General features: G+C 39.1%; 1 protein-coding gene across 5 annotated transcripts in view; it reads right to left on the bottom strand.

Annotated features, from left to right (window-relative positions):
* glmna (glomulin, FKBP associated protein a) overlaps positions 1-24,545 on the bottom strand; it is a 40,059-nt gene that overhangs the window by 12,058 nt on the left and 3,456 nt on the right. For all 5 annotated transcript variants that reach the window (XM_042109407.1, XM_042109392.1, XM_042109401.1 and 2 more), the window contains exons 5-8: positions 14,301-14,409; positions 12,179-12,419; positions 885-984; positions 101-282 (exon numbers count right to left, since the gene is read on the bottom strand). In XM_042109407.1, coding sequence (XP_041965341.1) covers positions 101-282; positions 885-984; positions 12,179-12,419; positions 14,301-14,409 — 632 coding nt within the window. The remainder of the gene's footprint in view (positions 1-100; positions 283-884; positions 985-12,178; positions 12,420-14,300; positions 14,410-24,545) is intronic.

Here is a 24,545-nt window from a genome sequence, read left to right as displayed (position 1 = left end):
TATATTTTCATATTTCCATAGATCACACACAAGCATACTTAAAAGACGAATAAACCAACACATGACCCTGAATCCCACATAAGTAGAGTAACTGGCTTACCTTAGAACAACAGGGAATGTCTCTATGCCAATGTGGTGCACAAATAGTAGGTATGCAATATTGGCCAATGACTCCCTAGGGTATCTGACTTCCTCTTCAAGGAACCCAGGGACATCACGCTTCTTAAGCAATTTATGGCACAAAAGTTCTGGAAGAGGTTCCCCAATACCACAGAGGATGACCTGAAGAGCAGAACAAGATCACCCATCACATCTAAAAAACTGAATAGTCAAATAAAATAGACAGGAGATGTCCTCCTATATGCAGTCATAGTTAGGGAAAGTTAGGTATTTTTTTTCGCCAATCTGCAAATTCTTACCAATAGCTTTTTTTACTATGTTCCTATAGGTGTCTAGTAACACCTCACAATTTATCACAATTTTGTAATTGTTTAATAAAACCACTTGTTATGGAATTTATATGGACTTGGGAGTCATTTTTATTCAAAACTAATGGCTGGGATAGATTCAGCACCCCTAAAAACCCCTAGATAGACATCTCAAAAGCTAATATTGGTAAAAAAAATGTTTTCATTATTTTCGCCCAGACCCTCTGGGCACCCCAAACTTGATGGGCTCTCCAGGTGTTTCCCTGAGGATAAATTTGGCCGTGGATAAATTGGGAAGTGTTACTAGACACCTACAGGAACACATAGTAAAAAAGCTATTGGTAAGAATTTTTTTTGCAGATTGGTGAGAAAAAAGCTTAACTTTCCCTAACATTCATACAGTCCCCATCATTACATAATAAAAGGTATATCTGATCAGCTTTTTATGATTCTTACCAAGATCTCTCTCGAAAACTCGCAAAGAAAAGAATTTTCAAGTTGGTCAGGATCAGTGAACTGTACTCCAAGAAGAGGCTCCTTCAAACTCTTCATGCAGCTACAAATGAAACAGCACAGTAAACTATTAAACTATACATATTCTCAACAGGGATTTTATACAGGAAACTAGTTTAAAGGTCCGGTGACCAGAAATGGGTAAACCAGCAAAGTTGAGTTTTGGTTGAGATAACAACAACTGACATGATTGACTTGGCTATAAATTATTTTTAAAAAGCCACAAGCAGCAATGAGTGTTCTGCGAGGGTCTGTGTACTTCACAGCTATACAAGTTTTGTTTTGAAATGGGAAAATCAAAATCGGAAAACAATTTGTGTGTTGAAATTGGAAAATGAAAAATGGCCCATTCTTTGTTTTGAGTACAAACAGAGGGTGACATGTGACCCATTATCTGATTTAATGTGCTCATTAAAGTAAATGGGAAAATTAAAATACTTGTGCCATTTTTTATTCCTTTGTATTGTCAAAACACAGAACGGATAACAAGCCATTTCTTGTTTTACCGTTTTCAAAATGAAAATTTGATTTTCCTATTTCAAAAAAGAAATCAAATAGCTGCAAACTACTCGGACCTGCAAGCTGTGACATTTTGTCATCCAACAAGGCACTCACTATGTGGTGTGTGTGTCAAATTTCATGAGACATTGGAAGCGTCACAGTACATTTGTTCCAGACGGGGAAAAAGATAACGTGACAATACAATTTTAATCAACTGTTCGGCAGAATTATATAAAACGTGTGGACTCCAACTACAGGGTCAATCATGAACATTTAGCATTTGATTTTGTGCAAGAAACACTTTAAAGGTGAAGATGCAGGACTGTTAATATTAATTTTCAGAGTGAGGGAACTACTCATTAACTACCCATTAACCATTGCGAAGGATACCTTTTCCGATGTTTTCCAACCTAGTGATATTTTACAAAGCAAAGCACAGGCCTTTATTTGGGGCAGGTATGGAAGAATATCAGAATCAAATGTTTTGTACGTGTGTATCAGTAAAAATGATCTGTACAAGTAATTGTATCTATTACAAATATATCCTACACTTACAAATCTATTCTACTGGTAAGGATCGGTTTTACAGCTACAAATCATCCTACAGTTACAAATATTTTACCATTACAAAAATATTTTACAACTACAAACCAATATTCTACGCACAAAAAGTTGTCCTACAGTTACAAATCTTTTCTGCAGGTGCACAGACTTTTGCACCACCTTAGGGATGAGAAGCATCTCATATGTATTGTGTGTGTGTGTGTGTGTGTGTGTGTATCAGGATTTGTAACTGTAAAACTGATTTGTGATTTAACAAAAAATAACTCATATACATTATTCTATTATCGGGGTTTACATTTATTATAGATCTGCCAACCAATCACAATCATTTCTTGTTTGAAAGTTGTGGTTTCATCCAATATTGAGTAAGGAAATTCAAGCCTGGCCTGGCCAGGCGCGGTTTCGCTGCATTCATATTTGGCCTAGTAACGGGGACGCTGGCCAGATGCGCCGCCTATTTTTGTTTGATTATTTTCTAATATTTACATAACTTGATTTACATATTTTTTTTTATTTGTATATTTTACTCGTTAACATATCAACTCGTTCGTTGTTTTTGTTGCGTTTTTTTCCCTTTCTGTGGTGTTTTTTTTGTCTGTTTTTGCCTAAGAGACGGCATTCTATTGAAAGACCGTTATCTCCGTAACATTTGCTATCTCTCAGCATACGGATTCAGTGGCTGTTTCAGTCGGTTGACTGTCAGTTGGGAGTAAGACTCCTCATTCAATCTATGAACTTCAATGGCTGATGTAGTCGGTTGACTCTCAGCTGTGACATCGGTGGCTGATCTAGTCGGTGGACTGTCAGCTGGCCTAACGCAGGAGAAGGACGCAGCTTGTGCATAGCTCTCTTTGGACTGTGTCTGTGAGCATGCCTTGCTGATGTTGGCCCTACGATACACTGCCCTACAACTTTTGCAGTTGTCATCTTTCAACGCGGCTATCAGCGAAAATGTGCTCCACCTCTGCCGGGCAACGGGGATATTACGCAGGAAACGCTACATCAATCAAGGATCCGGTCGCACCGTCATCAAGCGGACAACAGAGGATGGTATCCTCCAGTATCCCTGTGTCCCTTCACTCAGGTACAACTCCTCAACTCATCTTCCTGGTGCCGGTCAACAGCGATGGTCTGATGAGCGCGACTCACCAGAGCGTAGGCCAACTGGCTCTGTCGTGTCAACTACAAGCCATCTCATCTACCGAAGTTCTGCCCCAGCGATTACACAGCGAAGTGCAAAGAAAAGGGAATCATCTGCGAAAATGGACAAACAACAAAAAGGCACTTTTAAACATGCCAACTGACAGCGCACAAACTCTTGCTGGTGAGCGCTCATCTGATATTGGAGATCGTCTTTTGGGTATGCCTATATCGGACTTGTCACAACATTTTAAGACACGTAAAGGCCTTGGTGTTGTTCACATAAATGCTAGGAGCCTTTTGCCAAAAATGGACATTTTAAAGTTGTGGGTTAATGACTCCAACCCTGACGTCATTGTCATTTCAGAAACTTGGTTGAATACCAATGTTAATGACTCAGATATTTCCCTTTTTGGTTACAATATTTGCAGAGCTGATAGTTAAACGGGGTGGTGGCGTAGCTATTTATGTTAGAAACAGTTTAAGCTTCTCTATACGTGTATCCACCTCTGTCCCGGGTCAGTTTGATTTATTAGCCATTAACGTAAAACTCGGTGGCTGTTCTCTGGTTATTGTGGGCGTTTACCGTCCACCATCTGCCAATCCTGATGCTCTACATAGTCTCTCAGCTGATGTCTTAAAACATGTGTGTAATGAGTTAAATCTTACCCAAATAGTCACAGAACCCACACGACCTAATATGAAAATTCCCAGTCGTTCATCCCGGTTAGATCTCATTCTTACAAATAAGCCTCATAATTATATGCATAGCTGTGTATTCCCAATGGATTTCAGTGATCATTGTCCCGTGGGCTGCATTAGAGATGGCAGAAGACAAAGGTCAGGGCCTTTGTATATAAATAAGAGATATTTTAAAAGATTTGATGAGCAGGCATTTTTACAAGATCTACATGACAGTGACCTTACTTCTTTAAATCTTATTCCAGATGCTGAACTTGCATTGGAATATTTCCAAACTATTTTTAACACCTTAGCAGATAAACATGCCCCTTTTAAGAGATTTAGGATAAAACGTAGATGTAACCCTTGGTTTAGTCATGATCTAGGTGAGATTACTTCTCAAAGAAACAAAGCTTGGGCATTGGCAAGATCCACTGGTAGTGATGGAGATTGGCAAACATTCAGACATCTTAGAAATACATGTACTTACCTTGTGAAAAGGGCTAAATCTACCTATTATTTGAACAATCTGTCTGACTGTGGTAGCAATCCAGCGAAATTCTGGAAAGTGATTAAGTCACTTAAAGGTGTTTCTTCTACCACTCTTCCTCAACAAATTATGTTGGATTCTAAAGTGGTAAATGAGAAAATTGAGATTTGTAATGCTTTTAATGATCACTTTATCAAATGTGGTACTCTATTTGATCAATTGAATAATGTGGATATGGCACCAGAGACACAAGTCCATTTCAGTGTCACTAGTCCTGAAGAAGAGAGGTTTTTATTTTCAAATAGGCCTAATAACCCTTCTCATTTAGACCAGTAAACCAATCTGAGGTTCTCTATGGACTGTGTAATTCCAAGTGTATGAAAAGCTCTCTGGGTGCAGATCAGTTAGACCCACATCTCTTAAAGATTGCAGCCCCTGTCATTGCTGAACCTTTAACTCACATTTTTAATTTAACATTCTGCTCTGGTTCTATTCCAGAAGTCTGGAAATCAGCCCTAGTGACCCCTCTACATAAAGGAGGAGATCTAAGTGATTGGAATAACTCAGGGCTCTACACTAACATTTTTTTCCAGGAGCACTTGTGCGCCCAAGTTAAAAAATTTAGGAGCACAGACAAAAATCTGGGGGCACAGTCAGTTCTGTACTTAACTTACACATAATGTAACTTTACACTGCAGCTAACAGTTAAACATGCCAATGCACCAATTACGAAGATTAAGAATAACTGACAACATTTACAGGAAACAAGATTTTAAAGAACATCAGTGCCTACTTTATTTTCAGTCAGTCCTATTTTTCTACATTTTGTTAATGTAAAATAATATAATGCATTGCCATATTTGCATATAGCCTGTATGAAGTACGCTATCCTGCCAAATGTAGGTCCTTAGGCCAATTTATTTATTTGTGAATCCACCTATAGCTAATCCAAATATGCCCATGGTGACCTATCTGATTGCATACTGCCCAATACTAGCCTACTACTAAAACTGTGAATTTTCTCTTCAACAAAACCCAACATAGTCTAATCAATGATATTTATTTGAAATATCTGCACTGATGGAGGCAGTAGGCAGATGGTAGGCCTATGCTTACTTTCATTTTGCACTTCAGCTTGTATTCGGTGTAAAACAAACAAGCATGCATGGAAGCCTGGAGTTGTCTGTAGCGTTCTACTTTTGAATAAAACGGGAGTATTACGGTAGGCTACTTTTGTGTCATCCTGTTCCTCATATATCCGATGAATTCGGTGGATTGAAGAAATTAGTTCTACTTTGCATCTTGGCTGGCTAGTCTAACTTTCCGCTTTTTCAACGCACCCTTAAATTTGATAGAAGCAACTAGCGAGTCACAACGCGAAACTGCTAACGTTGATGGGAGGTGTAGTTTTTATGCTATATTTGCGACCTGATTTTATGGTTCGCACCAGTAATGTTTCGCGATGTTGAGTACTCGACAATGTCGACCAACATTGACTTGGCTAGAAGTCATTCGCACCAGTGCGCCTAAATATTTTTTTTGCACTCGCACGCAATTATTTTTACTCGCATGTGCGAGTGAAATGGGCCCTGTAACTATAGGCCAATCTCCAAGCTTCCATGTTTAGCTAAGATGTTAGAATCCTTTGTAAATGAACAGCTTCGTTCCTTTTTGTCATCATATTCTATGTTAAGTCCTTATCAATCTGGGTTCAGAGCTGGCCACAGCACAATTACAGCAGCAACTACTGTAGTAAATGATATAGCTACTGTTGTTGACAGTAAGAAACATTGTGCAGCTTTGTTTATTGACTTGTCAAAGGCTTTTGACACTGTTAAATCACAGGTTACTTCTTGAAAAACTAACCTCTTTTGGTCTAGATGAAGTTTCCTTTAAATGGTTTCAAAACTACCTCTCTAATAGAACACAGTGGGTAGATGTGACAGGATCAACCTCAGACCCATTGAGACTAAATAATGGTGTTCCACAGGGCTCAATTTTGGGACCACTGTTGTTTACATTGTATATTAATGACATCTGTGCTTCAATAGCAAATTGTACATTTCTATGCAGATGACACAATCCTTTATGCCTATGCACCATCTGTAGAGCAAGCCGTGTCATATCTTAAATGTGCATTTGATTGTGTGCAGAAATCCTTGAAAGATCTTAAACTGGTTCTAAATGAAGCAAAAACTATGTAATATATGATCTTTACTAGATCGAGAAAGTGTGACCTTGATGCCTATAACATTTGTTCCCTAAATGGGGCACAAATTGAGCAAGTTTCTCAATACAAATATCTGGCCATTTGGCTAGACAAACTAACATTTAGAACACATGTGCTTGATCTCACAAAAAAGGTAAACAATGGTGACATTGTGTATATGCATGCAGCCCCTTCCACTCTGAAATCACTTGATGCAGTTTACCACAGTTCACTACGTTTTATAACTGGAGATAGGTTTAAAACTCATCACTGTAAATTATACCAACATGTAGGATGGTCTTCCCTCTATGATAGGAGGGAAAGGCACTGCCTCATTTTTGTTTATAAGGCATTACTGGGAAAGTTACCTTTATACCCAACTTCTCTTCTGAACATAAAATCAATCTGCCACATTACACGCTCACAGGGTTTTATATCTCTTCAAACTCCTCAAATTAAATCTGAATTTGGTAAATTAGCTTTTACATTTTTTGCATCTAATAAATGGAACAATTTGCAAGAGTCATTGAAATTAGATAGGTTTGTGTCACTAGACCAATTCAAGGGTATGATTGAGGATATGGCTGTTGCACAATGTTCTTGCTTTGACTTATATTTTAGACCTTTTATATATCATTATTATTATTTATACATTCCCCTTCTTTTCTTTCTATTTATTACTATTTATTTTTATTTGATTTTTGTTATTATTATTATTTGCCTTTTGTATCTTTTATTGTTCTTGTTTTGTTGTTTGATTATTGTTGTTGTTTTGCAACTCAGGGCATTGCTGTAAAAGAGCTTGATGCTCAGTCAATTTCACCCTGAATAAAAAAACGGTTGATGATGATGATGATGATATGCTAATTAGAGCCATTAGCACTCCACGAGCTCTCCTCATGTCATAGTTTGTTTCCGACAATATGTGGCACAGACAAACGAGACCTTCGCAGGTTGCAAATTGTCATCAACTGCCGAAAAGGGAGATCTCCAGGTGTTTTTCACAGTTTAATAGAGAGCATCCTTACCTATAACATTTCTGTCTGGTATGGTCACTTGACTTTACACAATAAGAACAAGCTGTCCAGAATTGTTACAAATGGCAGGGAAAATCATAGGGAGACCTCAAAAAACACCAGATAATCTATACAGCACTGCAGTACACAGAAAGACCATGAACATACTAGATGATTACACCCACCCCCTCCATTCTGAATTTGAGCTGCTTCCCCTAGGGCGGCACTACAGAGTACACATGGCAAGGAAAAATATATACAAAAACTCTTTTATTCCAAATGCAATTTCCATGGTCAACAAACAATGGAAAAGCTAAACAGAAGGGAGGTGTAGCTAAGAACACTACAAATGGGCTGGAACTAGGGCTGTCAACGAATATTCTAAATTCGAATATCCCTGCTGAAAAAAACAGCTAGAAACCAGCTTATGCTGGTAGCTGGTTTTAGCTGATTTTAGCTGGTCTATGCTGGTTTTCCTCCAGCTCTTGCTGGTCTTTGCTGGTGTAGCTGGTTGGGCCACCAGCTGGATATGCTGGCATGACCATCTGAGGAAGCTGGTCATGCTGGTGTGACCAGCCTGTCTTGTGGGATAAAGCTGGTTCAAGATTACAGAGAGACTACATAATTATTTTCTCACATTCACTTGCATTAACGATTTTTCAACCTAGAGGTCCAGCGGGGTTAGCGGAAGGGGCGGGACTTACCAGCTCTATAGGGCTGGGACAACGCGTCGACGCAAAAAATACGTCGACGCAAAATATGAGCGTCGATTCGTCAAGCATAACGTGTGCTGCTAAATATTTTTAATTTTACACCTTCAGTGTTTTCCATACGTTGACTAATCTGTGGCTGGGCACCACGAAATCAAAACCGGCCACCACACATTGATGATGTTCTATCAGTGTTTCCCACAGAATTGAATTCCATTTGTGGTGGTTGGTTTGCAGAATTAACTTGAATACAACAGTTTTTAACAAATTAGCACAGCGTGGTTATGATGCTAACCAGATTTAAGCACAATTTAGTACAACCTGGAAAATCATTGTGTGGTGGTCAATGTTGATACTGTGGTGGGCCGCCACAAATAAGTCAATGTATGGGAAACACTGTCTGTGTTGTAGTAGGTCTACTATTTAAATTAAAGATAAGATAAAATAATTTCATTGAGCTGCACTTTTTACTCACACAGCCTTTCCTCGCCCTGCCCGCTCTCTCTCGTAAGAGCCCGCTGCTCCTCCTCTGCATGTGCATTTAACAAAATATTCACGATTGTTGAAGGATTGTTGTTGCCACATAGAAGCATTGCATAGAACACTGTGGGCTAAATTGCTATTAAATCCGCTTAGCATCGTGACCATGCTGCGCAAATTTGTTAAAAACTGCTGCATTAAAGTTAAAGTAAACTCTGCTAAGGTCTTATCACAACATAGTACATTGAGGAGACTAAACTAAGTTAAGTTACAGTATGCAATCAAGCAGTATCTTAAAGCTAACGTTAGAATACTGTTTGGACGTCAAGTTTAGCATGCTTACTTGCAGCTGCTTGTATTCGTTACTCATGCAGGGCTCATTTTATTGACTCTGAATGTTTGCAAAATCCCGATGTAAATGGAAAAGTGTTTTCCAAGATTTAAAAGTGTTTGTCCAAAGGAGAAGTACGAACCGTTATTTGAACTAACTACGTTATGAATTGCATCCACACATCAGCAGCCTTTTAACTGTGTAAATGTTAATTGCAAGGATTCCCACACGAACGTCTTAACATGACAGGCACTCAATTAGACATAGGCTACACTACTGAACTTTATTGAATGCTACCTCTGACTAAGAATGCTAATACTTTGCACTTGTATAGTCTTTTATTTTGGAATCTTAAGAGCAATAAACATATATTGCAATGTTAAAGAATTCATGTTTTTTCATTCAGATATGTAAATAAACATGTATAAGTTGCTATTAGTGAATTAATGGGGAGATAATCAAAATCGAATCAGACTGAAAAAATGAATCGTTAGATTAATCGATGCATCGAAAAAATAATCGCTAGATTAATCGTTTAAAAAATAATCGTTTATCCCAGCCCTAATTGTCAAATATGTATACTTAAATAAACTACCTATACAAGTTATGTCTCTTTGTATTAATTTGTCCTGTTATTGACATAATGAGTGTCATTGACAAAATGCGCAACCAGATGTTCGAATGGTTCGAATATAATGTGTTTTTTTTAGAGCGAATATTGAAACGTCATTTTTGAGCAATTTTGACAGCCTTGTAGTAATGGTACCAACTTTTATCTCGAAATTACCCCACTAATAATGCTCTGAATGGTACGAAACTTCTACAGTAGTACAACTATGTTCTTTACTCATAAAACGAGGCATTGAAAAGTTTGTAAATACACCAGGAGTTTATTTAAATAACACTTGCCTGATGGATGCTACTATACTGCTGCGTAGACATTGCTTCCGTGATTTGGGAAAAGCCCGTAAAAGTCCTGGCAGGAAGCATGCATAAGGATGTAGATCCAGGAACTGGATATCAAAAAACGTTGATGTAATCGCTTCCTGCCAGGACTTTTACGGTGCCAGTTTATGGTAAAAGTCAGTTATCTGACTTTGGCATGAGATTATTGTGCTTTACTGAAAGAAGAAAAGTTTTTTTTCCCCAAAAAAGTGGTATTGTCTTGTAGCCCTGGTCCCAGAGTTTAAGAAAAATCATGTTAACAAGAAATAAACTCATTCCCACTGTACCTGCAGACCACTTAAGTAAATTTACCAAAAACTGATTCAACTATATAAACTATATATTTTCTGAAAGCTTAGACCCTCAGGATGTGATCTAACATGACATGAGACATGTCCCACCCTCCTCATTAGTATGCTGCCCATGCATTACACATTGGGTATTGGTAAATCGGGTATATAGCAGATACTTTTAGGTCTGTGCCATTTAGGAAAAACTGGTTCAACCATATAAACCATATATTTTCTGAAAGCTTAAACTCTCAGGATGTGATCTAACATGACATGAAAAATGTCCCACCCTCCTCATTAGTATGCTGCCCATGCATAACACATTGGGTATTGGTAAATTGGTATATGGCTGATACCGTTTTGGGCTATCATGTCATGAGGAGGGTGACAAATGTCAAAAAAAGTCTTACTTTTGAAAATTTGGTAGATATGACTCCACAAAATATGCCCGAAATCGCGTAAATTAATTCCTTAAATCGCGTATGATGAGAAGGTATGGCCTTCGACATTACAGAGGTACTGAGCAAATATTTTGTGCTTAACATGTAGTACTCAAGTGGTAGATATGGCTCCATATGTTTGAACTCAAAACAGTTGGATGTTTTGGTAAGATATGGTGTCTTAAAGTATGCTCTACCAAATGGTTGAGGAGGCAGTTAAAGGGATATGACCATATACAATCACTTAGTCATGTCGTAGCTGGTTTTAAGTCTACCATCGACGGTTATGATTTTATGGCTTATACCCCAATTGTCAACAGAGAAATTATATTGGATTCTCACTTCTGGAATCGGCTGTGGGCGGGACTGTCGAGGTCTACTGTATGTGAGCCTTGAATGGGATATTATGGGAATTTGATAGGATCTCAAAACCGGATTATGAACATGCTTTGCCACAAAAACACACAAAAATGTGGGGTAAGTCAAGCTATATGAAGTTATTACTTTGCTGTCAATTCATCTGTTTTATAACCCAGAAGGAGGTATCAAATGATAGCTCTGTGTCTCCTCTTTCATCTGACATTGCGTGGCATATCTATCCGATAACGGGTTCGCGAGTAAATCAAACGAGAGTAATGGGTGCGCACCGGTAGGTTGAGCTATATGACGTTATTATTTTTTTCGGTCACTTCGTCTGTTTTTATAACCCAGAAGGATTAATATACTTGGTATCAATGAGTAGCTCTGTCTCCTCTTTCATCTAACATGCGTGCCATATCTATGCGATCACGGGTTCGCGAGTAATTCAAACGAGAGTAATGGGTGCGCAGGTGAACGCAGAGCAGTATAGATGGTGTAGGCTACTGTGATTGTTGAAGTGAAGCAGTTTATTTCAAGAAACAATTAACGTTAGCATGCTAGCCATGGTATTTTATGCAAGCTCATCATACGTGAACTGCCTAATATATAGCTGTTTATATCAGAGCCATGTCTTCAGACTACCAGTGAAATGTATGGATATGATGGGAAAGGATATGAAAGACGGCAGCGTCTCTTTAAATTTGTTTCTCTACCTTGCTAGTGGCTAAGCTTTAGAGCAGTCAGCTGCCCTGAGGTTTTATTTTTCTGGAACTCATTTTCATCAACCTATCAGTGCTTCCGTACATTAGCAGGGATAGTGCTGATAGGTTGCAGAGGTGATAGGTCTGAAGGGGTTCTGTTAATGTAGGCTATAATGTGCGTAGAGTTTGCTGCACAATGAGCAACTTTTGAAAAATGTAAATAGATGTAAGCCTATCGAATTATCACGGTTCACGTATGCGCATTGAACCGTAGAGGGGCATATTGTTGGGTTCGATAATGCACCATATATCGTTGCATCCCTAACACATTTTTATTTGAATTCACACATTATAAAAAATAAAACTGCTGTTCACTTACAACTTCAGGATTTCCGTTCTCAGCTCCTCATCATGGACAACTCCACTGTGATAATTGTGCTTGATTTCTTCTACAAAGGGTTTTACAAACCACAGAAGCCCAGAGCACCATCGACACAAGCCTGCTGCATCATCCTGCTGCTCTGTCATTGAGGAAACTGGGAGTCGAGCTATCTGGTCCAACAATGTTGAAAGTGTCATGCCTAGGAAGGTAGCCTTCTTCCTGCCAAAGTTCAACAGCACTGCAAGTAGAGCATAGTAAGGAATTAGGGTTATCACTCCATCTCATCATTCTCTTTATCTCCTCCTTTATGCCTTCTCCTCTGTCTCTCTTTATACATGCATATTGACTTTTTGCATTTTTCTAATATTTTGCTATATATTTATTTTCTTTGCAAATTGTCAGGAAATGCAAATTTTCTTGTAGTATTTTACTGCACTATCAGTAAAGATCCTGCTCTGATGCACAGCAATGCATTTTGCTATTTATTATAACATTGCCTGACTGTTTAATAATTACCTGAGTCTTGACAGTGTCTACATAAGAGTGACATGATACTGTCATAACGATGACCTGACACTGTCATTAACGTGTCATAAATGTTATAAACAAGTCAAAAGTCATAAACGCTTATGTCATTAAAGGAACACTATGCAAGATTTTCACCTTACGAAGCCAATTTGATGGTAAACGAACTTGTAATAGGTGAATCGTTCACCTAGCATAGCTATACAGCATAGATGTAGCAAGTCCCTACCGAGAAAACCAGCCATGCAATTCCAAGAGCGGCGCCCCGCCAAATCTTGTGAGAATCGTGAAACATTACCTTGTCAGTAGATATAGCTCTTTGGAGATAGTTTGAGCCTGTTGTTAATCCTTCACCTCCACAACAAAAGCATTTGCATTGTGTACAGGGAGGCTAATTCGCGAGAATTTGCATATTAATACATTGTGACTCTAGAGGGAGCTCCACACTCGCCAAAAACACCTAAACCTTCATGGTATACCTTTAGGTGTCATTCCGTTTTTGTCATGACAAGTTCACATTGTTTGGGTTGTCTTAATTATGACAACTTGACATTAATCAAAGTGACATTACCAGAAGTTGTCTTGGTCATGACAAGTTGACATTAAATATGTTTGGGATGTCTTTGTAATGACAACTTGACATTAACCAGGATGACATTACCAGTAGATGTATGTCATGACAACCTGACATTAAATTAGCTTGAAGTGTCCTTATTAAGACAGCTTGACATTAAACAGGATGGCATTACCAGAGGATGTCTGTCATGACAACTTGACATAAACAGAAAATGTACCTCTTTTTGTATTCATGACATGTTGACATAATGATTATTATAATTAGATATGCAAGGTTACAGAACAATTCTAGCACTGTTAGATAGATGTGTGACAGGATATTTTAGAAAACTGTCTGTCATGACAGTATTATGACAGTATAATATATAGATTCTTAGACCTCAAGTAAAGTGGTAGCATTTTGATGTAGTGTGCTAATGTGCTAAATGAGAAAAAAACATATTGGATTAGAAACATGCGGGGAACCAAAAACATAAGAATTCCCATCTCAACTCAGAGTTTACAGTTAAGCTTAGAGCTTGATAAAGCCTGCTTTCTGGAATATCCCCCTTTGTGGATGTGCTTATGACACAATGCTTCCTTAAAGCAACACCAAAGAGTTTTTTGTACCTTAAAATAATGTTTCCAAAATTGTTTCCGTGGTTCATCAACTCGTAACAGGGTGAACGGCACTTCTGCATTCGCTTCGCGGCCGTCTATCGGCTATAACCGCACTATGTAAGTTTGCCAGATCGGGTAGCGGAGCGGGTTTGTAGTTAGATGGAATGAGACATAAGAAACTACAAATTTGACTTGCATGATGTCGCAATACATCGTTCTTTCATAAAGTCATGCAACATATTCTCTATTCTATGGACATCGTTATTTGTAAAGTCGTTGCTGGATAAACAAATAGTGTACATGCGACAGAGGAAAAGTTCTTTGGTGTTGCTTTAACAACTGAAAAGCTAAGCTATACACTCCATCAAAATCCTTGTGTAAGGCCTTTGTCTACAAAATGATTAAGCGAATAAGTCACCTTTCTGTAGGGGTTGCAGCAAAAACATCACAGTTTCTGTGATGGCATCTTGGTTGGCTGCCTCCACCTGCTCCAGCAAACTAACCAGAAGCTCTTTGGAACTGCAAATCTAAATCAACAAATAAAATCAAAACACAAGTTTGTGACCACATTTTAATGCCAGGAGTGTACACAACTGGTTAAAGGTATGAAATAGTTATGATTGGATCATCAGACTTTATCTGATGAATATCATGACTATATTTGTCCTTTGAAATATTAAAATTGTCTAGGGGTCATTAAATATCAGTTCAATCCATCTTGACACCATGGCCTCACATTTTTGAGTGTTCCCGTGGTTTGGGAAAAGCCCGTAAAAAAGTCCTGGCAGGAAGCGATTACATCAAAGTTTTTTGGTATATCCAGTTTTTAATATTTTTTTCCGAAGTGTTTACAACATAGTGTTAACTAATAATTGTTGCAAACTGGTACTATGAACAAAATATTAGTGCATTCCTGGATCTACATCCTTATGCTGTTAGAACTAAACATGGTTAAGCAGCTTTTAGCTGCTATGCAGCTCAGCTCTGGAACCAACTTTCGGATGACATGAAAAAGGCCCCAACTGTAGCCAGTTTTAAACCTAGACTTAAGACCAAACTCAGATGCTTTCTGCTAACTGCACTGAGTTATAATTTCTGAATCTGTCTTATAAATTATTCTACCTTGTTTTATGTAGGGGTGAACGATTTTGAATAAAAATTTAATTGCGATTTTTCTCACCAATATTGCGATTGCGATGTGATATGCGATTATTTTTAAGCTCTTTATCTTCTGTGTTCTTCAACAAAGACAAGCAATTTATTATGACCGCCGTGCAGCGAAGCGGCGGTCATATAGGTTTAGTCAGATTTTTTTCTTTTTTCTTTTTCGCATGCCCAAATTTCCGTCAATGATTCCCAGGACACTGAAAGACCGGGGTACACGAAACTTGGTGGGCATGTAACCCCACATGGATAGCATGGAACCATCGTTTTTCGTTTTGATCTGTAGACCCCCACTGAAAGGAGGGTAGGGCAGACACAGTTTTCTGTGAATATCTCGAAAACCGTAGGGTTTAGGAGGACCATTTTTTCTTGTATGCTGATCTCAAGGGGCCATGTCAACCCATTCCATAACCACTCATTTCATGTATAGCGCCACCTAGTTAAACACAAAAAAGTAAAAATGAGGTGTTGTAATTAAAGGTATCTGTGACCTAACATAGTCAAACCTGCACGAAATTGGAAGTGTAGGATCATTATGACACCCTCTGTATGCACGCCAAGTTTTGTGGAATTACGTTCATGGGGGGCCACACAATAAATTAATTTATGTTGCTATACACCAACTGGCCTGTAGGTGGCCAGAGACAGTTTTCTGTGAATATCTCGAGAACCGTAGGCCCTAGGAGGTCCACCTTTTTTTTGTACGTTGGTCTTAAGGGGGCATGTCAACCCATCCCATTACCACTTATTTCATGTATAGCGCCACCTAGTTAAAAATTAAAAAGCAAAACATTAGGTGTTTTCATCACAATATCTCTGGCTGACAAGGTCAAAACTGCACGAAATTAAAAGTGTAGGATCCTTATGACACCCTCCGAATGCATGCCAAGTTTTGTGTACTTTCGTTCATGGGGGGCCTTACAATAAAATAATTTATGTGTACATTTAGTGACGTACACCAACAAGGATTCCCGGGACACTGAAAGACCGGGGTACACGAAACTTGGTGGGCATGTACCCCCACATGGATAGCATGGAACCGTCATTTTTCGTTTTGATCTGTAGCCCCCCCCCCCCCCCCCCCGCTGGACTGGACCCCCCGAAAGGAGGGTAGAGCAGACACAGTTCTCTGTGAATATGTTGAGAACTGTAGGGCCTAGGATGACCATTTTTTTCCGTATGTTTGCCTCCAGGGGTCATGTTAACCCATTTCATGTGCACACATGTGCACAAACAGATACACACACACACACACACACATACATTCACAGTAATCATATGTACATATGATTACTGTGAACATATGTACGCTTGCATGCACAGGCACATACGCAGGCACACACACAAGCACGCACACACACACACACACACACACACACAAACATAACACAAACAATCAAGAATTTCTCAGAATTATGAACAGGCAAGCTGGAGGTGGGGTTGTATAAAATGAATTTTACATGTGAAATGGTGGGCGGCGGTCATATTTTGTACCGCTCTACATCTAGTTATTCTATAGTATGACCAACACAAAATTAGATAAGTTAAACATAAACTGTTCTTTCCTGGAGCCCAGGCCTATGTTATGATGGCATTAGGTCATTGAATAAGATTGATGAATGAAATATTTTTTATTTAACTATTTTAATCACATTAGTAGACCTATATTTGTTGAGCTTCCAGCTTTGTAAACATGATGAAAAAAATATTCTTATACGTTTCTATTTTGTTTCTATTTACAATTTCATGTAGATATGATCTTCTTTCGTTAGTTAACAGTTAGGTCTACATGCAGTGGCACTGACACGGCTTCTCCTTGTCCTGTGCTCTCCATACGCGCACACACACACACACCCGCTCCTCTCCTCTGTAGGCTACTTGCACGTGAATCGTAACAAACTACTGTAGATTGTTGCAGCGCAAATAAATGCGGCCGAATGACTGTTCCGCTCGGTGTTAACTAAAGGTTTAAATTAACTAGTTTGTTCATATCACAACAAAGCCAATCGCGGAGACAAAACTCTTTAAACAGGCAAAGTTATCAGCAGTTAGCAGCATGTATGTAGCCTAGAGCCTTAGCTGGTAAGCTAATGTTAGAACAGCTGGGTTTTTGGTGGTTAGCTGTGTCAACTACTTGCGGATAACATTATGCATCACATTACCTGTAAGATGAAATGTTTGCGCCGCCAACCCCCTTGGATATCGCAAATGCCCCCACTGTCATTGTACTCCAGTAAACAAAGTCCCCAGTGCACAGGTGAATGGCTGCTGTGCAGCCTAAACAGTCGTGGATTTTTAATCGTCAGCTGGACAAGTGAACGAAGTTACCAGCCAGAGTAGCAGCACAGGGGAATTATGAACTAGAACCAGGGACATGGCAGGTTTGAGCAAAAGGTAATGAAGAGGTTTATTTTTTTAACCAAAGTAGCTCTACTGATCAGACCTTTCTTGACACTGTTAGCTGGTCCTCTTGTTTACGTTTTTTGCTTCTTCAGTGGTGGGTGTGAAGAGTCGGTGGCGCGTCGGCAAGCGCAAATAAATGCGTTTTGGTGACATCACATATTACGAAGCGTAATCGCAGCCTTTGCGGTTTGAAAATCGCGTCTCTGTGTATGAAATGCGCTATATAAATAAACTTGACTTGACTTATGCATGCTTCCTGCTAGGACTTTTACGGGCTTTTCCCAAATCACGGAAGGAACGTCGACGCAGCGGTAGATAGCAGCAGCGAGTAGAATCCATCAGGCAAGTGTTATTTAAATAAACTCCTGGTGTACTTACAAACTTTTCAATGCCTCGTTTTATGAGTACAGAACATAGTAATACTGTAGAAGTTTCGTAACATTCAGGGCATTATTAGTGGGGTAATTTATGAGATACTCTATAGGTTACATACTGTAAGCGCCTGCAGAAAGTCATTCGTTTCTGACAGCGCTACTCGACCAGGGTTAGACCAAGGGAAAAAAGGTTCTGGGAGGGTGTTTGGCTCGGGTAATGGTGCAAAGGACGCTAGGGGGAAATTACTCCGAACCATCGCTATAATCACTGTTTTCTGTTCTTTTTTAAAGTTATCACGCTGTCCATATATTGTACAACAGCCACAATAGTGACGTAAATGGCTAGCAACGACATTCTTGCTGTAAACAAAATCAACCGAAGCACGCTCAGGTCTAGGGCTTTGACTCCGAACTTCGTTATTCGAATATAATTCGATTATTTTAAAAATTAAAGATATTCAAACGAATTTTAGGGATCTCTTAATATTCGAACCTGTAGCCTATGGAAATAATTTTTTGTAAATGTATTGGGTTGTAAACGTTTTCAATTCAGATTCCGAGGTTTTTTTCACGCCTGGTGAATTAAAATCACGAGCTCATTAGCAAGGCTATTATTGGTCATCTGGGCTCCTGTAGGTGAAGTTAGCATCCTTGCTGGTTCGCGCTTAGTGAGCTCCCACAGACAAAATAGACACTTTATTACTTTATTTTAAACTTAACCTTCCTCTGATTTTAATCACCTCAGTTATCAATCAAAGCAAACAGGGAAAAGAAATGTCAACACAATCATGAAAAACACTCAAATAAATAAATGTGCAGATAAGTCTGAATGAAAAGCAGCACTGGTTGAAGCCTGGACATATTGTAAACAAAGTAGCCTAACATTAGCTTAATTTTCTATTTTATCATAGTCTACTGGTTAGACTGTTCAGTACATACTACAATACAATATATATAGTCTATTTATTTATGGACAATGTAAGGCAGGAGGTGTGTGTTGCTTTTAATTATGAATGTTCTATTGAACGTATTTTTTATTGATATCGAGACGATTACATGTCTATTGCGATACATATCGCTATCGTTTTATCGGCCAGCCCTGTGCTTAATAATAACAATTTTAACACACGCATAAATACTCAGCCTTTAGTGCACGTAGTCTATTGACATTGACTGATACACTGCCCTCTGGTGGACAGAACATATAGAACTTAAGTTTGATACCAATATCGGTCTTACTGAAGACATTTAATGGTTAAAATATTATTAACACATATTCGAATATATTCGAATTTTAATATTAATAAACAAACGAACTTCGAATATGATTTTTGGGCAAAAGTCAAAGCCCTACTCAGGTCACGTTGCTCATCTGTCCATCATTGTATAAAGACCACTTGGACTGGTAGGCACACTTCTCAAGTTTTCATAGAGGCTTGTCAATTGAGCAAGTCCAGACCAAATTTTGCAACCTCAAATTTTGTGGGCTGGCTTCCAGGCTAGTAAAGTGCTACTTCACAGAGATCAAATGGAATGGAATCATTAGGCCAGTCTGGATAATTACATTATCGACTTATCGTACAAGATATTAAACTATCGACAACTAGATGTACCGCAGAACGGTACAAAATATGACCGCCGCCCAGTCCAGCACATTTTTTCCACAAAAAGAAATCATGCTGAAAGGCCTATATGATTCTAACTGTCTCACTAAATTGCATGATCCACACTCAATTCTTACTGGTATCTGCTAGACAACAAGTACCAAAACATGATTAGTTCATATATTTCACATGTAAAATTCATGTTATAAAACCCCACCCCCATCTTGCCTGTTCATAATTCTGAGAAATTCTTGAATTGTGTGCTGTCTACATTATTGTCAGTGTTGAGGTAACGCAACTATGCAAATCAAAACAGTGGTGTGACAATTGAGCCAGTAGAGAAATAACTGTTCAGAATTAATCTGTAGCCTTGGGTAGGCTTCTGTGACGTTTTTAACAGGCTACGCTATAGAGGCTTAGAAAACTATGACCCACGTTTTGGTTTCGTAAATTAATTTGCCCTATTTCTTGACTGCAATGTAGTCAATTGACTGCTTGACATGTCATTTTTATTTTTCTGTACAATAAACAAATACATCTGCTTTATGCCGCAGAATTACATTCATATTTGGAACTTACATAGTCCAATGCATCGTTACACTACGTTAGTGTTTCCCAAAACCATAGTAGCAACGAACGTTCGCAACCACTATCGTAAAGTTGTGTAGTTACAACTACACCTCTCGACCTGTGGTAGAATGCTAGTAGAAGCATAGTTCCAGGGATCTTCATGTCAGACGTTACTGACGCCAGTTATTTGTTTGCAAATTAATAATTATAAATATATTTAGGTTTCTAATTGATATTTACACTTCTAACCACCATACATCCATATTTCAAAATGCCCAAGGCAGAAAATACATAAATTCTCTCAATTTGCAGCCATGTGCACGTAAGTAAAAGTCACACACCTGCAGATAATAATAAGGTGGTGCGCACTTTTTGACGAGTCAGCTGAGAATATGTAGCCTTTGATTTTCATGGAGGGGGTGGGGTCCTTGTTAGTTTGCGCAAACCAAGCCAAGAAGGCTGATTCTGATTTTGATAATATGATCTGCACAAAAGATAAACTTAGGTAAACAACGATGTCAATATTGTTGTCAAAATCTTCGAACCCAGATTCGAACTCTTGGATAGGGGACTGGTAACTGCTGTGCAACGGCGGCTGTCATCTGCCGGCCTTAACGCAATGCGCCACAGAAGTATGTGCAGGTGCCCGTTCACGTGCTACTAAATTTCATTAACCACCTTAGTCCAGACTACTGAAGTTTGGAAACTATCATGGTCCAAACTTACAGTACTATGTAAGTACGACAGTTTTGGGAAACAGTCGTAACTTACATGTTGGTTAGTTGAACGATGCATCCTGTTAGTAAAAAGCTTACCTCCGTACGGGTTGTTCCCGTAGTTGTACGGGAAATGCACCCCAGATCAGCTTGTAGGCCATTAGCCATCTGTTTATTTTACACAGTAGATCACATGCCACATTCTCACTTTCAATAGACAGATGCAATAGCCATTGGTCAAGTATTGAGTATAAAGCAATTAAGATAGTACCCTATACAAAAAGTACTTCATACCATCATAAAAATTCGTTAAAACGAATAGCATTTTGCAACTTCACAAAACACTGGATTAAATATCGTAGGCACAGGAGAAAACTTGTACATCCATTGGCCCGTGGGGAGATCACATGCCAGTTGCCTCTCCCTTCAGTGCTATGACTCGTTCGGCTGTGAGCTTGTTTCGCCAAAAAAAACTCTAATGCAGATATCAATGCGTCTTTGTCCATGGGTTTGGCCTCACAGCAGAGGCTTAGACAACTATGACTCACGTTTTGGTTTCGTAATTTGCCCTACTTATTGACTGCAATGTAGTCAATTGACTGATTGACAGGTTATTTTTATTTTTCTGTACAATAAACAAATACATCTGCTTTATGCCGCAGAATTATGCACTTGGCCAGCCTATAGAACGGGCACATTTTGGAGAGAATAGAGAATGTACACGCAAGAATCTGTAGGCTATTTGTGGCTGGTTACCAGCAAACAATGTTTAATGCATTAACTCAAGACGTCAAACCTTTTCTAAACAATACAAACAGAAAGGATGCAGCAGGCAGCAAATGTAGAAGAGTAATTTCCAGTGGAAGAACAAAATGCTGAATGAAGCCCAAAGATATGAAGGCATATCTGGCAAGTTGTTATTTTTTTAAGACGTAAATAGTTGGGCTATACACCTAGTTTGCAAGAAGGAGACATAAAGCGTGAGCATGCCACACTATCCACAGCTGTGGTAGCGGGGGTAGGAGGATTACTGTTAGCGCAGGATTTATATAAAATTCTTCAACAGAAGGCCTGCCTCGAATGCAAATGTGAACAAATGTCTGATTGCCCCCCCTGCCCCCCAGCCAACGTGAATCGGGCAGTCAGTTAATTAGCCCGTTTGTTTACAACTAACATTACATTTAATTAAACTGCTTATAGGCTATGCCGAAATAGTTTCAACATTTTGAATATCAGTGTCGGGTGAATTAGGAAATGCCTTATGGCTGAAAGCTGCTTGGGATCCCCCATGTCAAGCAATAACCATACAAAAAGTTAAAAACAGATGACATAATGAGCAACACTGACATAATGCGCAAATAATATAGCCTAGATATCCCAATATATTCGAATACATGTGTTTATTTTAGAGGGGATATTCGAACGTCATTTTTGAGCAATTTTGACAGCCCTAGTCCACTGTAGGCTACGCCAATCGTCTATTAACACCTTCCACCTAACCCCGGTGAGTGAGGGGTCGCTATAATGCGTGTGAAATAGCACCATTGAGTAGCCTATGCGAAATAGCCTTAAAATCGTTCCGGTGTTGTGTGCCTTCTGGTTTCTCCACCTACTGGTTTCGGTTTGAAGTCGCTTTTCATACGCCATGAGCGCTCGGCTACATTACAGCCACTCGGACAAAAGACATGTAAAAAAATATATGTTTTGAAAACTAGCATTAAACTGGATTCGATCCCGCAAAAGCAACATACGCGTGACTCTCTCCATCCTGATTCCCTACTCTTTGAGCCAACTAATATGCTACGCGAATCAATTAACTATTGTAGGCTACCATTAATTAATAACGTAGGCAACACCCAGGTAACATGTTGTCCAGGCTATCTGAAACAAGGGGTTGCCTCTCATCTACAACAACTGGTTACCTTGGGCTGCTACAGTCGTCAGTGCACTGTGCACAGTAGGCCTATGCTACTCTTTGTGGTTGATCAACTAAAAATAAAAGATGCATTTGGTGATGACATTATTGTAAGCCTAGTAGACCTAAATTCTGAGAAATTAAATGGTACGAGAAACGATCTACATAGCGCACCAGACCGCGATGTCTTCAAGGGTTGAATGAAGGGAGTTTGCAAAAATTAGTGTATTTTTCAAGTCAATAAACATTCTTAATTTTCGAATGTCTTTGTCAGGGAACATCTGACTTTTAAAAACCATAGGCCTGGTAGTCGCTCAGACAAGGAGTTATAAGATAAAGGCAATACCATTTGTGTCACCTAATGCAGTTCAGTGAATTAGCAAGATACCATCAGAAGCCAACAATCATAAAGCACCTGTGCGCGCATGCTCTCTCCCCTGCGCATGAAGCTGTCTGTGTGTTGTAGGCTAGATTTGCGTGAGTTCTTTCTATCTGCTTTACTTTAGTGAGTTGCGACCACCTAGGCTATATTATAGACGTTCTATGAGGTAGGTTTAATTTTTAACTAGGTGGCGCTATACATGAAATTGGATGGGTTGACATGCCCCCTTAAGACCAACATACAAAAAAAAGGTGGACCTCCTAGGTCCTACGGTTCTCGAGATATTCACAGAAAACTGTCTCCGGCCACCTACAGGCCAGTTGGTGTATAATAACATAAATTAATTTATTGTGTGGCCCCCCATGAACGTAATTGCGTGGCGTGTCATTATGATCCTACACTTCCAATTTTTGTGCAGTTTTGACTATGTTAGGTCACAGATACCTGTGATTACAACACCTCATTTTTACTTTTTTGTGTTTAACTAGGTGGCGCTATAGGCTATAGGCTAACATAACATTAATGAAATGAGTGGTTATGGAATGGGTTGACATGACCCCTTGAGATAAACATACTAAAAAATGGTCCTCTTAAACCCTACGGTTCTGGAGATATTTACAGAAAACTGTGTCTGCCCTACCCTCCTTTCGGGGGATCCAGTCCAGCGTGGGGGCTACAGATCAAAACGAAAAACGATGGTTCCATGCTATCCATGTGGGGTTACATGCCCACCAAGTTTCGTGTACCCTGGTCATCCAGTGTCCCGGGAATCCTTGACGGAAATTTGGACATGCAGAAAAAAAAAAGAAAAAAAATGACCGCTTCGCTGCGCGGCGGTCATAAAAACTTTTGCAGACCTCAGTATTGCCTGACTGCTGCATTTACATTTGCATCACTAGTTTTCAATCTCTACAGGTGCCTTTCTGATAGAAGAAAAAAAATCCCTCTCTCTTAGATAGCACTGCGGCACTATTAAGTGTCTTTGCAATGGAGAGGAATAAATCCCAGTAAAATGAGATATAGTGCCCTACAGTCTTCCTTACCATGTGCTCTTGAAGGTTTTCCCAAAGTCAGTGCCATGATGTGAGTCTAGGGTCTAGGTTTAAACCATTGCTTTTGATTTGACGGCTAGCATTATTATCATCATCAAGAGGTGTGCTAACTCGTACCTCTGGATTGCTTTGCATTGAGGTGATACTTCAGATTTGAACTCCTATGGTAGGCAACAGAAATTCCTTACTGCTGCAGAAATAGTAGAGAATGATGCTCCTGTCACCAGGAGTGTTTTAAAAGTAGGCTAAATGTTTCATTCACAGTACCAAGCAGTGCTTTCTCGTCTGCCTCCTTCAGTCACTGTAGCCAGACTGCACTGGGTCAAATGTCACTACGAAATGCGATTAATCAGTGTAATTTTTTTTTTTTTTGAATTAATTAATCAAAATTAACATGTAATTGTCCTAAATTTTTACTATTAAAAGGCATACGATATGTATGACCGAGTGACCCTGAAACTGTTAAGAGAGTATAGTCATCAT

Source organism: Alosa sapidissima, chromosome 1, assembly GCF_018492685.1.
Source record: "Alosa sapidissima isolate fAloSap1 chromosome 1, fAloSap1.pri, whole genome shotgun sequence".
Classification (NCBI taxonomy): domain Eukaryota; kingdom Metazoa; phylum Chordata; class Actinopteri; order Clupeiformes; family Clupeidae; genus Alosa; species Alosa sapidissima.
The sequence above is the reverse complement of the archived record's forward strand: the minus strand, read 5'-3'. Positions and strand labels throughout refer to the sequence as shown.